The sequence below is a fragment of the Protopterus annectens genome, chromosome 13.part0 (assembly GCF_019279795.1).
Source record: "Protopterus annectens isolate FY-2018-M chromosome 13.part0, PAN1.0, whole genome shotgun sequence".
Taxonomy (NCBI): domain Eukaryota; kingdom Metazoa; phylum Chordata; order Ceratodontiformes; family Protopteridae; genus Protopterus; species Protopterus annectens.
In genome coordinates, this window is record NC_056747.1 from 608254812 (window position 1) to 608273991 (window position 19180).

At 44.6% G+C, this 19180-nt stretch overlaps 1 protein-coding gene across 1 annotated transcript in view; it reads right to left on the bottom strand.

The window, feature by feature from the left end:
- Positions 1-19180, bottom strand: part of PRR11 (proline rich 11) — an 868944-nt gene that overhangs the window by 816964 nt on the left and 32800 nt on the right. Inside the window, exon 2 of the mRNA XM_044054274.1 lies at positions 8228-8418. Coding sequence (XP_043910209.1) covers positions 8228-8376 — 149 coding nt within the window. The 5' untranslated portion in view covers positions 8377-8418. The remainder of the gene's footprint in view (positions 1-8227; positions 8419-19180) is intronic.

Below are 19180 nucleotides of genomic sequence, written 5' to 3' on the forward strand. Positions count from 1 at the left end.
CCGTTGAGAGTTGCATGTGAAGGCACCACGGGTGGTGCAGGTGCTCATTTGGGAACATGGTGGAGGTGCATTGTCTGCATGTACGTGCACTGCAAAGTTACTATCAGTGGCCAATATGCAGTATACTACCCACATATTGGCTGTTGTCTAGGCATGTGTGTGTGCTCTGGGTAATAGTGGGGTTGCTAACTGTGATTGGCTGGCCTTGATGTCACATGTTTGGGTATGGCTTTGCACACCAGTCTCTCAGCTAATTTACATATGGCATCCCTGCATGGTTGACATGATGATATATAGTAGGGCCACCATAAAAGAACTGAGCAAAACCCCCTCCACAATAGCCACAGGTGTCACACACTCACAGCCACCTCTACACAGGCTACATGTTACGCACACACACATGCACACCTGTCATGTCTGCGAGTAGAACCCCTACTTAACTAGTTTACTACACTACAGCACTACACAGTTATAGTACGTGCCACAGACATTACTGGAGTACCTCTTCCCCAAAGGTGTATTTCACAATGTATGACATCAGCAGGGTTACCAAAGTAGGGCATTTCAACTATACAGCGAGTGACTAGCCTAAAATGCATTGCTCCCTACACAGACAGTGAGACACACACAAAACATCCACAACAGACATGCATGGGTATAGAACCCCTGACCGAGGTCTATATCACACTACAGCATGGAGCCGTTATAGGACGCACCACAGGGATTACAGATGAACTGTCTCCCCAAAGTTGTATTTCACAATGGAGGATTGCCACAGTAGGGCATTTGAAATATACTGAGAGTGAGTAGCCTATAATGCATTGCTCCATACACACACACACATTGAAACACACACAAAACATCCAGAACTGCCACGGGCAGGGATGGACCCTACCACAGTTCTAAATCTCATTACAGCAGTACGCGGTTACAGGACGAGCTACGGAAATTACTGGGCTACACTCCTCCCAGAGGTGTATGCCTAGGTGAGGGACATCAGCAGCCTTGCCAAGGTTGAGTATATGAATTGTCCGGAGTGTGAGTAGCCTAAAAATCATTACTCTCTACAGAGTCAGACACAGACACAGTTGTCAGGTTGGGGGTTAAAACACCTACCTAACTACATTATCACACTACAGCAGTACGCAGTTACAAGACGCACTACGGAGATTACTGGATGTGACATTCCCAGAGGTGTATTTCTAGGTGAGTGACATCAGCAGGCTTGCCAAAGGTGAGTATATGAATTGTACAGAGTGTGAGTAACCTAAAAAGCATTGCTCTTTACTCAGTCAGACACACACACACATACACACAAACAAACACATACACACAAACAAACACACAGTTGCCAGGTCTGGGGTTAGAACACCTACCTAACTACATTATCACACTACAGCAGTATGCAGCTACAGGAAGGGCCACGGAGATTACTGGGCTATAATTTCCCAGAGGTGCATTTCTAGGTGAGTGACATCAGCAGCCCTACCAAAGTTGAGTATATGTATTGTACAGAGTGTGAGTAGCCTAAAAAGCATTGCTCTCTACTCAGACACACACAGTTGCCAGGTCTGGGGTTAGAACACCTACCTAACTACTTTATCACACTATAGCAGTACACAGTTACAGGGCACACTACAGAAATTACTGGGCTCCGACTTTCCCAGAGGTGTATTTCTAGGTGAGTGACATCAGCAGCCCTGCCAAAATTGAGTATATGAACTGTATGGAGTGTGAGTATCCTAAAAAGCATTGCTCTCTACACAGTCAGAGACAGACAGAGACACACATACACAAACTCACACAGTTGCCAAGTCTGGGGTTTGGACTACTATCTAACTGGTTTATTACTACAGCAGTACGCAGTTATGGGACGCGCTATGGTGATTCTTGAGCTATGGCTCTCACAAATGTGTATTTCACATTGGATGATCGCAGCAGGCTTGTCATACTACTACTATGGGGTGGGTGGTGTGTGCATGGGCCATAACCCATTCATGTAGGGGTTGACATGCCACATGTGGGCACACATGGGGTCATATGTCACAGGTACGTGTATACAGCTACTAGATGACTACTTCCTTGTACAGTCATGTTGCACAGTTGGCACGAGCACCACACAGTCGGTTATGCTAACTGATGCTGATGGCTATTATCTGCAGTGAGTGCATCTGCACCTCATGTGGTTGTGGGCCTTTGGCCGTGTGCTGGGTGGGACAGTCCCGGATGGGTCCTTGCCACGGTGACCCGCTTCCACACATCTATGTCCGTCTATGTTTGGCTTATTATAGTGTGTTGTCCTTACATATATGTCTGTATTCCTATCCAGTGTGTGTGCAAGGCAGGAGTGGTGCATACTAACATGTGTCTACACTAAGAACTAAGGTAGCATGCTGTGTCTGCAGGGTATCCACCGGTCATTTGGCATATACTGTTGTTACATTTCTGCATAGCGGTGGGGGGGGGGGGACGACGACACCTGACTGTTTCTACATTTCTACACAGGAGTGGGGGGGGGGCACACCTGACTGTTACTATTAGTGTACGTAGGATGGGGGGGCACACCTGACATTTCTACACATCTGATAGGACTGTACTGGTATGTCGGGTACTCCGTTTCAGTCTGTAGTCTTGCCTATCGTGCTGGCTAGAGGCATACCAGTGTACTACAGATCCTAGCTTTCACTGCCTACATATTAGTTTCAGACTTCCTAGCCTTCACATCTTACAACTGTCTGGCCTGCTGTAGTCTGTCTGTGTAGGCCTGGGGGGGGGCTTACACATAGGGCTCATTCAGAGGCCATAGTGCAGCATTTGTTTGTGTTTGTCTACACCTATCCTGCTGACTGTAACAGTTGTTAGGTATGTGACCCCCCCCCCCAAATGGCATGTGTGAGTCACTTACCTTGTGGGTGTCCCAGTATTGAGGGTGGTGCTGCAGGGCTGCCTATGTTGGATGCACAGAGTACACTCCCTATACATGGTTGAGCACAGGTAGTGTCATGTTTGGCACCCCTTTTACTGTATGTGCGAGTCTGAGAGAGGTGACATTCCCTGGGTCCCTACTGTGCCAGTGCATGTGCTATGCGTTGCCTCTTTGCTAGGGCCAGGGCATGCCTCCTTCTGCCTACTGGGGCAGGCTCGGGTTGTTCCTTCTCTGAGTCACTCTGTGCCTGTGCAGGCCTTGGCAATGGTGGGGGGCTGTGTGGCCCTGCCCCATGCTGTTCCTGCTGCAGCTGTTTCCGCAGGATCATATTGTGTAGCATGGCACATACAAGGACAATTTGGGTACATGTAGTTGGCGAGTACTGCAAGGCTCCACCAGATGTGTCCAGACACCAGAACCATGACTTGAGCATCCCAAACACATGCTCTATTAGGATTCGTGTTTGTGCTTCATTATAAAGTTCTTGTTCAGGTGTGTGTGCATTTCTGATGGGTGTCATCATCCAAGGCTCCAGTGCGTATCCAGCATCCCCCACTAGGTGACCGTGTAGGATGCCCCCATTGGCAAATTTGTGGTACAGCTGTGTCAGATGCCAGATGTGGAAATTGTGGTAGCTTCCAGGGCAGCCAGCACACACATTCATTATTATGCCCTAGGCATTGCACATGACCTGGCAGTTGATGGAGGGGAAGCCCTTGTGCTTGATCTAGGCCCTACCCCACTCATCGGGTGGTGCTTTGATGCATATGTGCGTGCAGTCTATTGCACCCACTACCTTGGGGTATCCTGCTATTTGATGGAAAAAGATGCATATTGCTGGCCAACGCCTCACGGGTGATGGGGAGATGTACGTGCTCAACGACATGTGCTGACATGGCATCCAGAAACTGGTGGAGTACCCTGGATGCTGATGCCTGTGATATCCCCATCATATCCCCAGTTGGCCTTTGGAAGGTACCTGTAGCTAGTATTCGTAGGCCTACACATACCTTGGTATCCACTGGGATGGGATCCCCTCTGTTAGTTGTGTGTAAGGCGTGGCCGGCACAGCTCAGCAATCTGCTGTAGGAGGTCCCTGTCCACCCTATAGCACTCCACTATCTCCAGCTCATGTAGCCCTTGGTAGGTTACCCTGGGTCTGTACACTTTTCTCAGTCACCTCACTGTGGGTTGCTCAGCAGCATTCACAACCTCAGCCTCTTGCACATGCTGGTTTATGATAGCAAAAGCAGCCCCTAACATTATTTCTCTTGCTTTCGTTTTCTAAAAATTCCCAGTTTGTATACTCCGGTGGTGCAGAGTTATTGGGAATAACAAGGGAGAAAGGAGTTTGCATAGTTTATAGTGGTGTGCTGGGCTGCTGCCTGTGTGATTGGCTGCTTCTGATACATTTCACCAGTCAGCTAAGCAAGTTCTCCTTGATTACCTTCCTACTGTTGTTTTCCCTTCCCATTGCCTCCCTGTTTAAGCCTCTGCGCACAGCGCAAACAGAGTGCTCAAATGTGCACAGAGCTGCTATTTCCTGGTTTAACTTCATTTTTCTTCCTGTGAAACCTGGTGTGCAGCACGCACACCTGCTTACACTTTGTAAGGAGTGCTAGGCAGCTTGGACACAACTCTAGCTTAGCTGTGCTAAGCTAGGAGCAGTCCTGAGCCACAGGGCTCCAATCCACTTACAGTATTCCTGACACCCCTCCCCATGATGTCACCTGTCTCCTAGTCTTGCACCCAGCTATTTATACTCTTACACTCTTGGGACCTGCCTCACACCCTGGGGAAATCTGGGATTCACTATCCTTCCCCTCATTTGCATAGGATTGCCTGCTAATGCATAGTTACATGTCTCATACTGAGCCTCCCCCTTAGCAACCATTACTCACTGGCCAGGATGTCTTATGCCTGCCATTGACTTGCATGGCTGAATACTGCTTTTAGTTAGAATGCTTATTTTAGGTTTGTTTTATTATTTCCCCCCCGCTGCCCTATGCTTAAACAGGCAAGATCGGCAACAAAAAATTATTATTTATTTATTTATTTATTTATTTTTTTTTTACACATTTTGCAATGCCATTGGCCTTCTGGCATGCTTCATCAATGATATGCAGCCTTTATCTGGAGCTGTCATAGCTCCGTTTTGTAGTTTGCAGAAATGTAGTCGGTTACTAACAGAGTACATTGCTGCAGACTGCACTCGTCTTGCACGGACATCTGCCCGCTTCCTGGATCGCAAATTACCCTCATTTGCATGGTTTTCACCTGCAAATGAGGGTAATTTGCATACAGGAGCTCAGTCTGTGCAGGATTAGCCTAAGAGCTCACGTGCCGGGAGCTCGTTCCTGGATCGCACATTGGCCATATTGCCAAAAATACTAACCCTGCACGCTATAACGGGCTTCGTAAATCTGGGGGAATGTTTTTTGCAGATGGGCAAGCCCCTATGTGCCTCTTATACTTCTGCAACTACAGATGTACGAACTCTGAGATTGCACAACAGTGCGGAAGTGCATATTTCCAACCCTGTTGTGTTGTAGTCTTGGTCAGCCACAAAACAGGCAACTCTCAATTAGCTGTGCAAGAATTTCAGTAACTTTGCCTTCATTCAACTGTGCACACTTCCACAAGATTTGCTGCATTATCAGTTCAAGTTACTGAATGCCATTCACACACACACACACACACACACACACACACACACACACGTACATATGAGTCTGAATCAAATAATCACACTTACTGATGCTCAAATACAAAGTAACTGCAAACTAGCGATTGAAATGTACCCGTTTAAAAAAAAAAAAAAACAGATACAGCACTTGCAAAGTGTGTTTCTTGTTCTCCCTGTACCTCACATCCCCAGCTACTTCTACAAAGAAACTTGTGATTGCACACAGCGAGGAAAAGGCAAATCTCTACTTCCACTTGTACAATGATCTCCTACAAAAATAACTGTATTTTGCAATCACCTCTTTTATAATTTTTTGCCACTCTTCAGGCAGTTCGATAACCTCTGCAATCACCCAGATTACTGAATATACACAAACACACACATTTTATATATATATATATATATATATATATATATATATATATATATATATATATACAGAAAAAATGTGTAAATATATGTATAAAGACATACACAGTGAAAACCTGCCACACCTCCAAGTTAGCAACCTGGGCTGTTAGTACTGTCATTGTCTCAGCAGGCAGAAAACTCCTGTTACTCTGGAAGATAAGAAGACTGTGAAATCTGTTTTCACAACTGGTGATAGGATTCATTTTTCCAATAAGGACATTGCAGCACAGCAGGTTGGGTGAAGCTACCCCCTAGAGATGTAAGGTAAGATATTAAACAAAGGACCCTTCTGCCTGAGTTGGTGGTAATTCAGTTGGATATAAAAGATCCTATGGCATATCAAAATGAATAGGGGTTCTTTATTATGAGACCATATATTCTCTTTTAAGTATCAACATATTCACAACCGTCCTCCCACTCTTTTTGCCCCAGCAAACATTTAGGCTGGGATTCAGACAAAAAGTGCACAGCACAGTTCTAGTTAACAGCCATAAGGTGAGTATAGGATTTTAAAGAAAAGACTTTCCTTTTTTGTTTTTAGAGTTTTAAAGACAATTCTTAATGCATTGTTTTCTTAGCTATGAGCCACCCTGCACTGCAAACTCCAAAATATTAGTGCTGCACAAATGCACAGTGCTCATCTATGATTCCCAGCCTTAATCTTTATTACCTCATTCAGCACCCATTGTTTATTATACAATATCTTCTAAGGTGATTAAGTACAGCCTTGATCTTTATGTAAATCAGAGTCCAGAATATCAAGCAAGATACTGATGCAAAGTCTACTTAGCATTTTCTATAATCACTGCTTCTACTAGTGTCAGTGGAACTCTAATCACCTGCACTAATACATGGCCTTAATACATTCCACCAGCCCAGATACCTTGGCAAATTACAAAAACATTTTTTTTTAAATTTAAAAGAAAAAAAATTACTGACATGAAAACCGGATTGCATGGGTGGCCAACTGATGTTTTGGTATGTATTGTAAGTGCTTTATCTTGCTTCCAAAGGCACATTGAGACAATCTTGGCAATGTAATTCACAATAGTTATTTTGTTACTTCTTCTGTTTGTGAGGGGGGGGGTGACAAAACAACTTAAGATAGAATAAAGAGGAACAGAAGGATAGGAATTTTAAAAAAAAGCTTGTCAGAGTGTTACAGTGTCAAAGAAAGTATGCTGTCACTGTAAGATTCTGACAGTTACACAAAACAACTTAGAAGCTCAAATGTTCTACATTAATAACAGCACTCCAGACATCTCTTCTTTAATTGACACTTAAGAATCCTATATTTTCTTCCTCCAGTACATTCTCATACTTAGCATATAATCTTAATTTACATTTTTTAAATCCTTTATCTATCTGCATTTTTCCCAGAATTTTTCTGTTAATCAAACTGTCTATTCTACATTAAATCATGTCCCTATATAACTTCTTGTACATCAGTTTCTATTTCATATTCACCTTTACTGGAAGCTTGTTTAAAGACAATTGCCAAAGAAAATATGCCCAGTCATACATATGAAAATGTAGTCCTTTTCATAATACACTTTCGTTTGATCATCCAACATTTACAAGTATCCATACAAAACATTGTTTTCTTTAGGTCATGCAATCCTTTTTGTTCTCCTTCCAATATCTCCAGCTTTATTTTCCATAGAATTATTTTTGTTTGATAAAAATTCATTATCCATACACTTATTCTTCATTTTTTTCTATTACCCTTCTTAATTCTTTACCATATATAATCAAAACATGTACCCCCCCCCGCAAAAGACCATCACCCCAGAGCACTGGACACATTTCCCCTACAGTACAAATACCATCCATACCTCTCCATTAGCCAGAGTTTGGACAGGCGCCTCATTTTTTTCAGATGTTTGCTCCGTCCCTCCTAAAACTGGAAATTATTTTGAAAAGTTCTAATAGATTGCACCAGATATGAAAGGAGTCCCTAATTTGAGGCCTTTTCTCTACTTATATTTTTTGCTATTTCCTGAAAACAGGCATCATCTAGTGGGACTAACGTAGTCAACAAAGCATAAATTATAAAAAAAGAAACAGCAGTTAATCATGACCTGGCAATTCAAATTACAGCTGTAACAAAGCACAAGATACAACAAATGAGCTAACACTTTATGAAAAGCAATTTTACTCGTACATAAATAGTATTTCAAAGAACCACAATTTCACCAGCTTACTCTGGTGCTTCTTCTGAAGTAGCTGGTATATTCAAACTACGAGCAGCTTTCTGAGCAGGTAATTGAGGCTTAACAGCAGGCTTTTTCTTCTGTGCCCAACGGCTTCTCTTTACCCTTAGTCTTCTGCCACGGTGCTTAAACTTTGTCATAGTTGCAAGTAAACAAGTGTACTTTTCTTCAAGGTGGAAGTCCTAAAAAGGAAACATCAATTTAAATCAGAATACTTGTAGCACGAGTAAAAATTAGAAGTTATGTACCTACCATAACGTTCCATGTTAGTTGTCTTCTCTCGTCTTCTTTCTTGCTGGATGGGTTCGGAGCCGATCCTTGGCTCCGACTCGGCACTTGCTAAGCTCAAGAGTCACTTTTACCAGCTCGAGGCAGCCCCATATCCCATGATGCAAGGCGGTAAATACCCAGATCTCGTTTGGTACCTAGAGGGAAAACTACCTAGCATAAAAACTTTCCACTAAGGAAAGAAGAGCAATAAGCCTAAAAAGGCTGTAAGGGGAAACCAGATCACTAAAACTAGAACTAACTGGTGCCCAAAGAAGCAAAATCTTCCAGAGCCAAGGGAGATCAAGGTCTGACCAGGCAAGGGGGCAGGAGGGAGGGTCGCAAGAAAGAAGGCGAGAGAAGACAACTAACATGGAACGTTATGGTAGGTACATAACTTCTAAATGTTAAGTTGTCAATCTCGCCTTCATTCTTGCTGGATGGGACCACGTCCCTAGCACCTCTATCCTGGGTGGCTCAATGGAACAGACTCTTGAGAACCGTGGAACCAAAACTGGCTCTATCCCTGGAGGCCAAATCCAATTTATAATGAGAAACAAAGGTATGAGGAGTGGCCCAAGTGGCTGCTGCACAAATAGTATCTAAGGGTAGCCTAGCCTGAAAGGCTGTAGAAGTGGCTAAGCCTCTAGTGGAATGTGCCTTTGGTTTTGAGCACAGCTGTTTGCCCCTAAGTTGATAAATTTCGGAAATGGTGGAAGATAGCCATCTAGACAAGGTCACTTTGGAAACAGGGAGACCTTTCTTATTTTCAGCATAAGAAAGAAAGAGCTGATCAGACTTTCTGAATTGTTTTGTTCTGTCCAAATAATATCTTAGTTGGCGGTGAACATCAAGATAATGTAATTTTTGTTCCGATCTGCTGGAGTAATTAGGAAAAAATACAGGGAGATCAATAGACTGGTTTAAATTTGTTTTTGAAGCAACCTTGGGCAAAAAGGATGGATTAGTTCTCAAGGATACTCTGTCCTTGTGGAAGACCAAATATGGGGGACGAACAGAGAGGGCATGAAGTTCTGACACTCTCCTAGCCGAGGTAATAGCGACAAGGAAGAGTGTCTTCCATGAAAGTAACTTTAGTGAGCATGAAGCAGCTGGCTCAAAGGGAGGAAGAATTAAGGATGTCAGCACTAGATTTAGGTCCCATTGAGGAGGAGGACTCCTGACAGGAGGTTTGAGGAGAAAAACTCCTTTCAGAAAAGCTCTACAAAGCTTGTGGGACATAATGTTGTGATCTGCAAATCCGACATGAAAGTTCGAGATCGCAGCCAACTGAACTTTGACCGTGGAAGATGAAGAACCGAGTGAAAGATTTCCGCTAGAAAATCCAAAACTGCATGAACAGGGGCAGTAAAGGGATCTATGCTCCTTGATTTCGCCCAAAGGGAGAAGCGTTTCCACTTGCTAGTGTAAATCCTTTTAGTAGAGGATTTAAGGGAAGCCACTATGATATCCCTAACAGGGTTAGAGATCATAGGAAGCCTGGCTAAGGAAGGAAGTGGAGCAACCAAGCTGTGAGGTTGAGAGAAGGAATGGACCGATGCAGCTGACCCGATTGGTGGATCAGAAGATCTGGCACTGGGTCCAGATGCCACGGCTGCACTAAAAGGTGACGATGGAGGAACGGAAACCAAATTTGTCGAGGCCAATACGGGGCAATGAGAATCATTTTGGCTCTCAAAACGGTAGCTTTCTGGAGTACCTGTGGTATCAATGGAAAGGGAGGAAAGGCATAAAGAAGTCCCTGGGGCCAATCTTTGGTAAGAGCGTCTCTGGGGGGATGGCCCGGAAGTGGGAAGAGAGCGAAGAAGGCTGGGCATTTGCTGTTTTGGGGAGTAGCAAAAAAGATCGCAACATGGGCGGCCCCACTTCTGAAAAATCTCCTCCACTATAGATTGTTTGAGAGACCACTCGTGAGGCATGAGTATAGCTCTGCTCAATCTGTCCGCTAAAATGTTGGTTTTCCCAGGGATATGCGTTGCTACCAGAAACCGATGAGAAGAGATCGCCCATTGCCAAAGTCTGAGAGCCTCTTGACACAAGGGGTAGGACTTGGTTCCGCCCTGCTTGTTGATGTACCACACTACGGACATGTTGTCCGTGTGAACTGCAATTGTTCCCAAGGGAAGAAAGTCGTTGAGGGCTTGCAACGTTAAAAGCACTGCTCTCATCTCTAGGACATTTATGTGCAGGTGGTATTCGAACGGTTGCCACGTCCCATGAACCATCCTGCCCTGATAATGACCCCCCCCCACCCGATCAGGGAGGCGTCTGTAGTGACTGTGGCTACCGGGGCCGGGGAAACAAAGGGTCTGTCCTGATGAACTTGGGGAGAAGAAATCCACCAGGATAGGTGGTTTTTGCAAGTTTGTGTCACCAGAATTTGGTGACACATGGGGAAGTTGTTGGTAGGACCATTGGGTGAACAACATCCATTGAAGAAGACGCATGTAAAAGTGGGCCAAAGGAAGAAGAGTAATGGCAGCTGCCCTGAGGCCCAATACTTTTAGGACCAGTCTGGCTTGCACTTTTTTGCTGGCAAGGATGATCCGCACATGGTTTTGGATATCTAGGATTCTCTGGCTTGTGAGGTTTGTTGACATCCGAACAGTGTCTAAATTTGCGCCTATAAAAGTAATAGACTGGCAGGGCAATAAGGAGGATTTTTTGTAGTTGATCGAAATTCCTAATTGAGTGCAGAGATTTAGGGTGTAATCCCTGGCTTGGAGAAGTTGATGCCTGGTGGTGGCTGAGAGGAGCCAGTCGTCGAGATACGGAAACACCTGGAATCCTTGACGTCTCAGGTGAGCCGTGACCACTGCCATGCATTTGGTGAACACTCTGGGGACTGTAGTGAGACCAAAGGGCAGGGCTCTGAATTGAAAATGACTGGACCCCAGCCGAAAGCGGAGGAACCTTCTGGAGCGTCTGTGGATTTTTATGTGATAGTACGCATCCTGAAGATCTATTGAGCACATCCAGTTGTCTTTGCCCAAGAAGGGCAAAATCGATTGAAGTGTGACCATCCGAAATCTTGTCTTTTTCACAGACTTGTTGAGTCTGCTGAGGTCCAATATTGGTCTCCAATCTCTCGTCTTTTTGGGTACCAAAAAGAACCTTGAGTAGATTCCGGGCTCTGAATGGTCTGTTGGAACTGGCTGAATGGCCCTTTTGTGTAGAAGCTTTGATACTTCTAATTTTGCGATTTCCCTTAGACCGGGTGGAACATCTGGAAGGGAATTTTTGTGAGTGAAGGGACTTTCCTCGAAAGGAATCTTGTAACCCTCGGATATGATCGACTGTACCCATTTGTCTTGTGAAAGGGAAAGCCAGGCTTCTGGGTACAGCGATAATCCTCCCCCGACTGCCTCCAAGGATGGACAGTCGGGCAACACCTCAGGGATGCTGGAAGGGCTTGTCAGAGAGAGGCTCTCTGCTTCCCTGGTTTTGCGGACCCCCTCTGCCCCTTATGCGGGGTCTGTTATTATTATTACCCCCTCTGCCCCTAGGGGTAAACTGACCACGTGTGTCCGGCGTGACTCCCTGAGATTTACGGAACCACATCTTTCCGCCCTTCTGTCCTTTAGGGTAAGGCCTAGAAGGGGTGGAAAAACTGACTCCTACGGCAGAAAGAGTCTTGCTCACACCTGGTCAACGTATCCTTCACCTGAGGACCAAACAATGTTGATCCATCGAAGGGAGAGTTTGTGAAGGACGCCTTAAAGGGATCTGCAAAATTACAGAGCCGCATCCAGGACTGACGTCTAAGAGCCACTCCTGTCCCTGCAGCTCTACTCGCTCCATCTGCTGCATACGAAATCAGCCGCATGGAGGAGTTGGCTATGGAGTTAAGGATTCCTAGCTGAGAAGCAATCTTGTCCTGAGCCCCTGCAGCTGTAGGATCCTGTACTACTTCACCTAATTCTTTAAGGATGTCCCTTTGAAGTCTGGTGAAGTGACATAAATAATTCAGCGAACGCATGGCAAAGGTCGCTGAGGAAAACATCCACTTACCATCCGCTTACCATACCTGTCCATGGTCCTAGAATCCTTGTTAGGAGGATGGACTGGTACGGAAGGATCTGCAAGTTCCTTCTTGGTGGCGGCCGCCACCACCATGGCATCAACAGGGACACCTTTTGTAAGAAATTGTTTCTCGGAAGGGGCTGTAATAAATTTAGAAGGCCTCCTGGGAACTGGTTCTACGGAATCAGGAGATGCCCACGCCTTCCGAGCTATCACCTCCATGAGGGTGTCGAAAGGCGGAGACACCCAGGAGGTGGAGGGTCGAGATCCGAACGCCTCTAGGTATACAGACTCATCCTCGGAGGGATTAATGGAGGGCCAGTTTCCCCTCTGTTTTAGGAGTTCTAGGATGTCTGAAAAAGAGACATCCTCAGAGCGGGATCTTGGGGACCCCTCCTACTCATCTAAGTCGGTATCTGAAGTAGTAGACTCGGGGGAGTCTAGGTGCTTCCTCTTACAGGTCCTCTTACGCGGAGGATCTCCTGAAGGATCAGGAGAATCCTCGGAAGAGGGGGTTCTTCCCAGTGGGGAAACCTGAGGCGGTGGTTCTCTTGGTCCGGGAGCAAGAGAGTGGGAAGAGACATCTACAGGCACCGTAGAGGGAGGAGCTAAGGGGATAGACTGCTGACTGAGCCCAGGGGCCAGCGCACTCCTCATCACCTCGAAGGCTCCCCTCCCAGGGAGATCAGAGAGACCCCGCTCCGAAGAAACAGGGACTCCCGGGCCCACTGAAAGGGAAGGCTCCGAGGCAGATGTCGGGGCCGAGCTCACCAAGGCCGAAGCCCAGAGGGGAAGAGCAGGGTCGGACAAGGGTCCGATGCCACTCACCCCCTCGGAGCAGACCAGGGAAGCTCGACCACCGGATCCCTCCAAGGAAGGTCTCGAGGAGGAGATAAGAGTAGAAGCTGACAGAACAGAAAGGGGAGGTATCTGCTCCGCAGCCATAGCAGTAACTATTCCCATAGACTCCGGCTCCGAGCTCTGGAGGAGAGTCGAAGGAGGAACTTGAAGAGGGTGTGGACTAATAGTCGTCTGTGAGATGGACTATGAAGCATTTGGGCTAGTGCCTGTGTCTAACAATTGTAAAACAATTTACTTACCACGAGCTGGCAAAAGGAGTACCTCATCAGCAAAGCGGCAAACGAGATCTGGGTATTTACCACCTTGCATCATGGGATATGGGGCTGCCTCGAGCTGGTAAAAGTGACTCTCGAGCTTAGCAAGTGCCGAGTCGGAGCTGAGGATCGGCTCCGAACCCATCCAGTAAGAATGAAGGCGAGATTGACAACTTAACATTACATTTTAGCAATAAAACATAAGATAACTTGATGGCAGGAAAGGTATTGAACCACTCTGCCCTTCAGTACTTTACAGAATGAGCTACTGCAGAACAAGTGTGACTTATTACTACAATGATAACCAGGTGGTCCCACTATGCACCGGGCCCTTTTACAAGGGAAACCATAACACTAAGAGGACAACTAAGGGTGTCCTCTGTTCTTTTCATGCTTTTTTAAATGAAGGCAGCATTTTACCATCTACTACCTGAAAAAATAAATTACACAATGGGAAGCCAGTGAGAAGCATCTCCTAAACAAATATCAACATTTATAATGGTCTCACATAGACCGATATGCTGATAAACGCTGATAAAATTTCCCCTTAGGAGGTGAAGGAGTTTTTTCACCAGCACAAAAAAGACAACACGGTAATCAAAGACAAACGTCTGAAAAAAAATACAGTATGGAAATGAGGCCTGTGCTGCTGGCACAAAATAATAAAACTCGGAATATAGCCCAAGTTTCCCATGTTCATCTAGTGGCTTGGGAGCTTGCTAGCACAGGCAGGTTGGATAGACATGCCCATCTGGAGGATCCTGACCAGCTCATGCTACTGCTCTAATGACAGGTCCTTGGCTGGAGAATGGAGGACTGTCATGATGTCGGCATCTGATGTCTGGAAAGATGTGGCATGGGCATGAAAGCAAATGGTTCATGTGAGGTCATATCCGTGCACAGACAAGCAGGCATACGTGGCCCTGGCTTTGGTGCAAGTGCTCATGTCACCACCAGTGGCAGAGTTAAGCCAAACAATGAAAAGCTGTCCTTGCCAGGATATTGTCTAGCAACAGCACAAACCATCATTATGGCTATTTGGATGGCAGCCCTCCCCACACCTCTTAGATAAGGTAATGTCTGATCAAAGTGAGGCTTGATAGTCAGAAAGAAAATGATACAGAAAAAAAGGTTTTTTTTTTTGCTTGTTCTTAAAACAACAAGAAAAAATAGTGCATTTTATGGGGTCTATATTAGAACATCGAAGTTTCAGAACTTCGAGTATTCTAAAATCGACACCTACTAACCGAAAGCTGAAAATAGCGAAAATTTAGATAACTGAATTCTTTCCTAGGGAAAGAATTCGGTTGTCCATTCCTGTCGCTTCGCTATTTTCAGCTCTGCGGTGGAAAGTAACGGTCGGGTTCAGGTAAGTGTCCGATTGTGTGGACGTGAGAGTTAGGGTGGGATAGGTGAGTTAGGGTTAGGGTGCGGGTGAGGTGTGTGTGCGATAGTGGCGGACCTTATGATTAGGGTTTGGGTTAAGGTAAGTGGGTAGATAGTGATGAATGTACAGTTTAGTGTAGGTTTAGATGCAAGATTTTAGGTGTATGTGTGTGGTTTGCTGTTTGTTTGGTGTGTTTGTGTTGTGTGTGTGTGTTTTGGATCAGCAAATTTTTTCCCTAGTAAAAAATTTGCTGTTCTCAATTTTCGGTCTTATCGGTTTTAGGTTAGTAGGTGTCGATATTAGAACATTCAAAGTTCTGAAACTTCAATGTTCTAATATAGACCCATTTTATGCACGTTGGCAATGTTTTATTATGCCACTGATAACAATTTATTTAAGTATGTTATTAAGTGCATAGCAGGCGATTGTAAAACACATTTAGCACTGCAAATAATGAAGGATAAAAATCAATATATTTTAAGTACACATAAAATTACTATAAGGTTTTATTTATTTGACGTTTGTTTACCGAGAAAGTCCGACTGGGCACAGGTGCCCTTTTTCAGAGAAAGCCTGGGAAGAAAAGCTCCACGGTATCATATTTAATGTACGCAATGTTTACAACAACAAATTTTTATAATGCAGTTTCAGTGAATACATCGCATAACTGTCAGTACAAGATTTGCGTTGATATTCACAAACATTAAATTTACAGGCCTTGTACTGAGACTTTAGAAGAATTGTGTACAAGATAGGTAAGAGTAATGTAGGAAATACAGCAAGAGTGAGGTATTAGAGGAGATGAGCAAATCTGAGTGTTAACAGGGAAGTAGTGATGAAATAGTAATTTGGTTGTGCTAATTAGAAGTAGGTATTGTAGTTTAAAAAATATAATAAAGTGAGGTATTACAAGAGGATAAGGACAGTAAGTGATTTAGTGCTTTAAAGAGAGGTATAAGAAAGATGATGAAGGGTGTTGGAGAGCTATGTCCCAGATGAGGACCAGGGCCAGAAGGTAGAGAGGAAGTATTTTAGTAATGGTTTGAAAAGATGAAGGTGTGCGATAGACCTGATTAATACAGGAATTTTATTCCAAGTTGTAGTTACACTATTGGAATAGGAACTGACCCTATCAGCCCTTTGTGGTTTGTAGATGGTAAGCAGTTGTTTATTTGACTAAAGGGGACAATTTGGAAGACAATCTTAGAGTAGGTGTTTAATCGCTAGGCAGGCAGATGGGGTACAGATGATTTTATGAGTTAAGGTGAAATGAGTATGAGATGGGTGGTGAGGAAGCTAGAGCCAGTTAAATGCTTTTAGCGCTAAACAGTGGTGGGTCTGTTAAGGTTTGTTGCAAGTGGTGGGTCTGGTAAAGTTTGGATTCAGAAAGAAGTACTGTAGAAGTAAGCTCTAACATGGGCAGAAAACCACAGGTGGTATCTCTTTCCCATTCATAGATGGCCCCACTGCCACAGCTCTTATCCCTACATGTCCAAGATATAGAACATTATCTCTCATAATGTGGAACAAATGGGCAAAATGTGGAACAATTGTTAACAAGTTTGACTGCAGAATCCTACACTAAGGCACTGTATGAGCACATCCACTCATGCATGAATCGTGCCATCCCAAATAGAACCAAGATGCTCTTCTCCAAAATAAGGAAGCCAATCTGGCGGCCCCTGCTATAAAAAAACTATACAACAGAAGGAAGAAACTGTTGCAGAAAAGAGGAAAATGCCAGGATGCAAAAATCTCCCTCACCAGCCTCAGTAAGAAGCTGAGATCCCTCATAAAATCCTCAAAAGCTAGTTATGAAAATAAAATTGCCAAAGATTCCAAAGAACCACAAGGCATTCTATAGTTATGCCAAGAATCTAAATGGCAATGCTCAGATCTGCTCTGAGCTACAACAGAATGGCATTAAATATTAAATATACTGATCCCAAGGATATTGCCAATATTCTGGCAGATTGATTTAGTGCCAACTTCACCCCCCCTCTCACCCCCTAAAGGGCCCATCTCAATACCAAAAGATTGCCAAATTCCGATAATCACGGCCACACAGGTAGAAACCGCACTCTCCAAACCTAAGAATACAGCATCCATGGGACCAGATGACATCCCAGGCTGTATACTACATGAACTACAAAATGAACTGGCACCTCACCTAAGTGTCATGTTTAATCATAGCCTCACCTCAGGCTTCGTGCACACTGAGTGGTGCACAGCTACAGTTATCCCGCTCCACAAGGGAGGATCCACCTTGGATCCTGGGAACTACAGTCCCATCAGTCTGACAAGCCTGATCTGCAAGGGCATGGAACACATTATCATGGAACTTATAAACAAACTGGACCCCACCCACCCAGTTTTGGTTTGCGAAGGGCCGATCTTGTCTCCTGAATCTGATTGACTTCTTCTAATCAGTCTCCAGAGATGTGGACGAGGGTAAGGCAGTCCATACAGCCTATATGGACCTCGCCAAGGCCTTTAACACCACCCCCTACTCTGGAATCATAGATAAACTTACTAAGCTGGGCATAAATCCCTACGTCACTTGATGGGTTGCCAACTGGCTTACTGACAGAACCCAGACTGTAAAAGTAGCAGACTCCAAATCCAGCTCCAGACAAGTGGAGTACCTCAGGATTCAGTCCTGGAACCACTCTTGTTTGGCATCTACTTCTCTGAAGTACAGGCCAACACTAAGGGACTCTGGCTAACAAAGTTCGCAGATGGCTGCAAACTGGGAGCCATTATTGAATCCCCAAAATGATGTGGATATTCTACAAAAGGGTCTTACAGAAACAGATACCTGGTGCCAGAGCCATGGGCTCAAGCTTAATGCCAAGAAATGTATAGTTATCCCCTTTATAAAAAAAACATATGCCACGAATTACCACATAGGTGGCAGGACACTAAACATCGAAAGTGTGATGAGAGACTTAGGGACACAGGTGGGCAGTGGTCTCACTTTCGATAACCACATCGCCACAACAGTCAGGAAATCCTTCTATATGGCACACCTCATCACTAAGGGCTTTTCATCCAGAAAAAAGGAGGTCACTGTCCCACTGTACTCATCCCTCATTAGACCCATTATAGAGTATAATGGGTCTAATGAGGGATGAGTACAGTGGGACAGTGACCTCATTAGACCCATTATAGAGTATAATGCCCAGTTTGGTATGTACTTCACAAGACATCTGCAACAGCTGGAAAGGCCACAGGAATACCTCACTAAAAGAATCACACGCCTAAAGCAGATGCCATATGCTGACCGTGTAAAAAAAGTCCAGCTATACTCTGTGGCATATTGTCCACTCGGAGGCGATCTCTGCTTAACATACAAGGCCATGTCAAATCCTGAGCTATTGGACATGCTCCACTTAAAGAAATCCCAATCCCCCAGAGCCACACGCTCCAGGGATCTAAACCTTGTCATCACAATGAACAAAACATGCTGGAGGGATAGGTTCCTGACCCAGAGACTCCCCATACTCTGGAATAGACTGCCCATACATGTCAAACAGAGCACCTTATTGGCCCTCTTCAAAAGGAACCTTGATGATTGGATGGGTGGCAGGAAATTCACCCCGGGGATCATGTCAGTTGCCCTGCTAGACAGGGATCCAAAGAAGTAAATACTGTGGGAAGAAATATCCAGGGAATTGTTATGGCTAGGCTTGCATAGGTCCTAGGGCTGATAGCCTAGTACCAACCTATGAACAATTTCAACTATGAAGCTCACGGGGGTTCTCTGTGCATGGCTTAGTGATTAACCACCCTGTTATATCTTTCATTTGTCCTTTCAGGTTCAGACTTCCACACTGCCCATTTTCTAAAAACAAAAAAATATATAAATGTATATATAAATATGTATAAAAGTGGGATGGGCAAAGGAAAAGGATCTTGTTTTTTTATAGACCATTAAAAAAATATACCCAAATAATCACCCTGTTATAGCTTTCATTTGTCCTTTCAGGTTCAGACTTCCACGTTGCCCATTCTCTAAACACAAAAAAATATACAATGTATACATAAATATGTATAAAAGTGGGATGGGCAAAGGAGAACTGTGGAGGAAAGTAGGACTGGCAGACAGTAATATTTGAAGTGTAAAAAAAA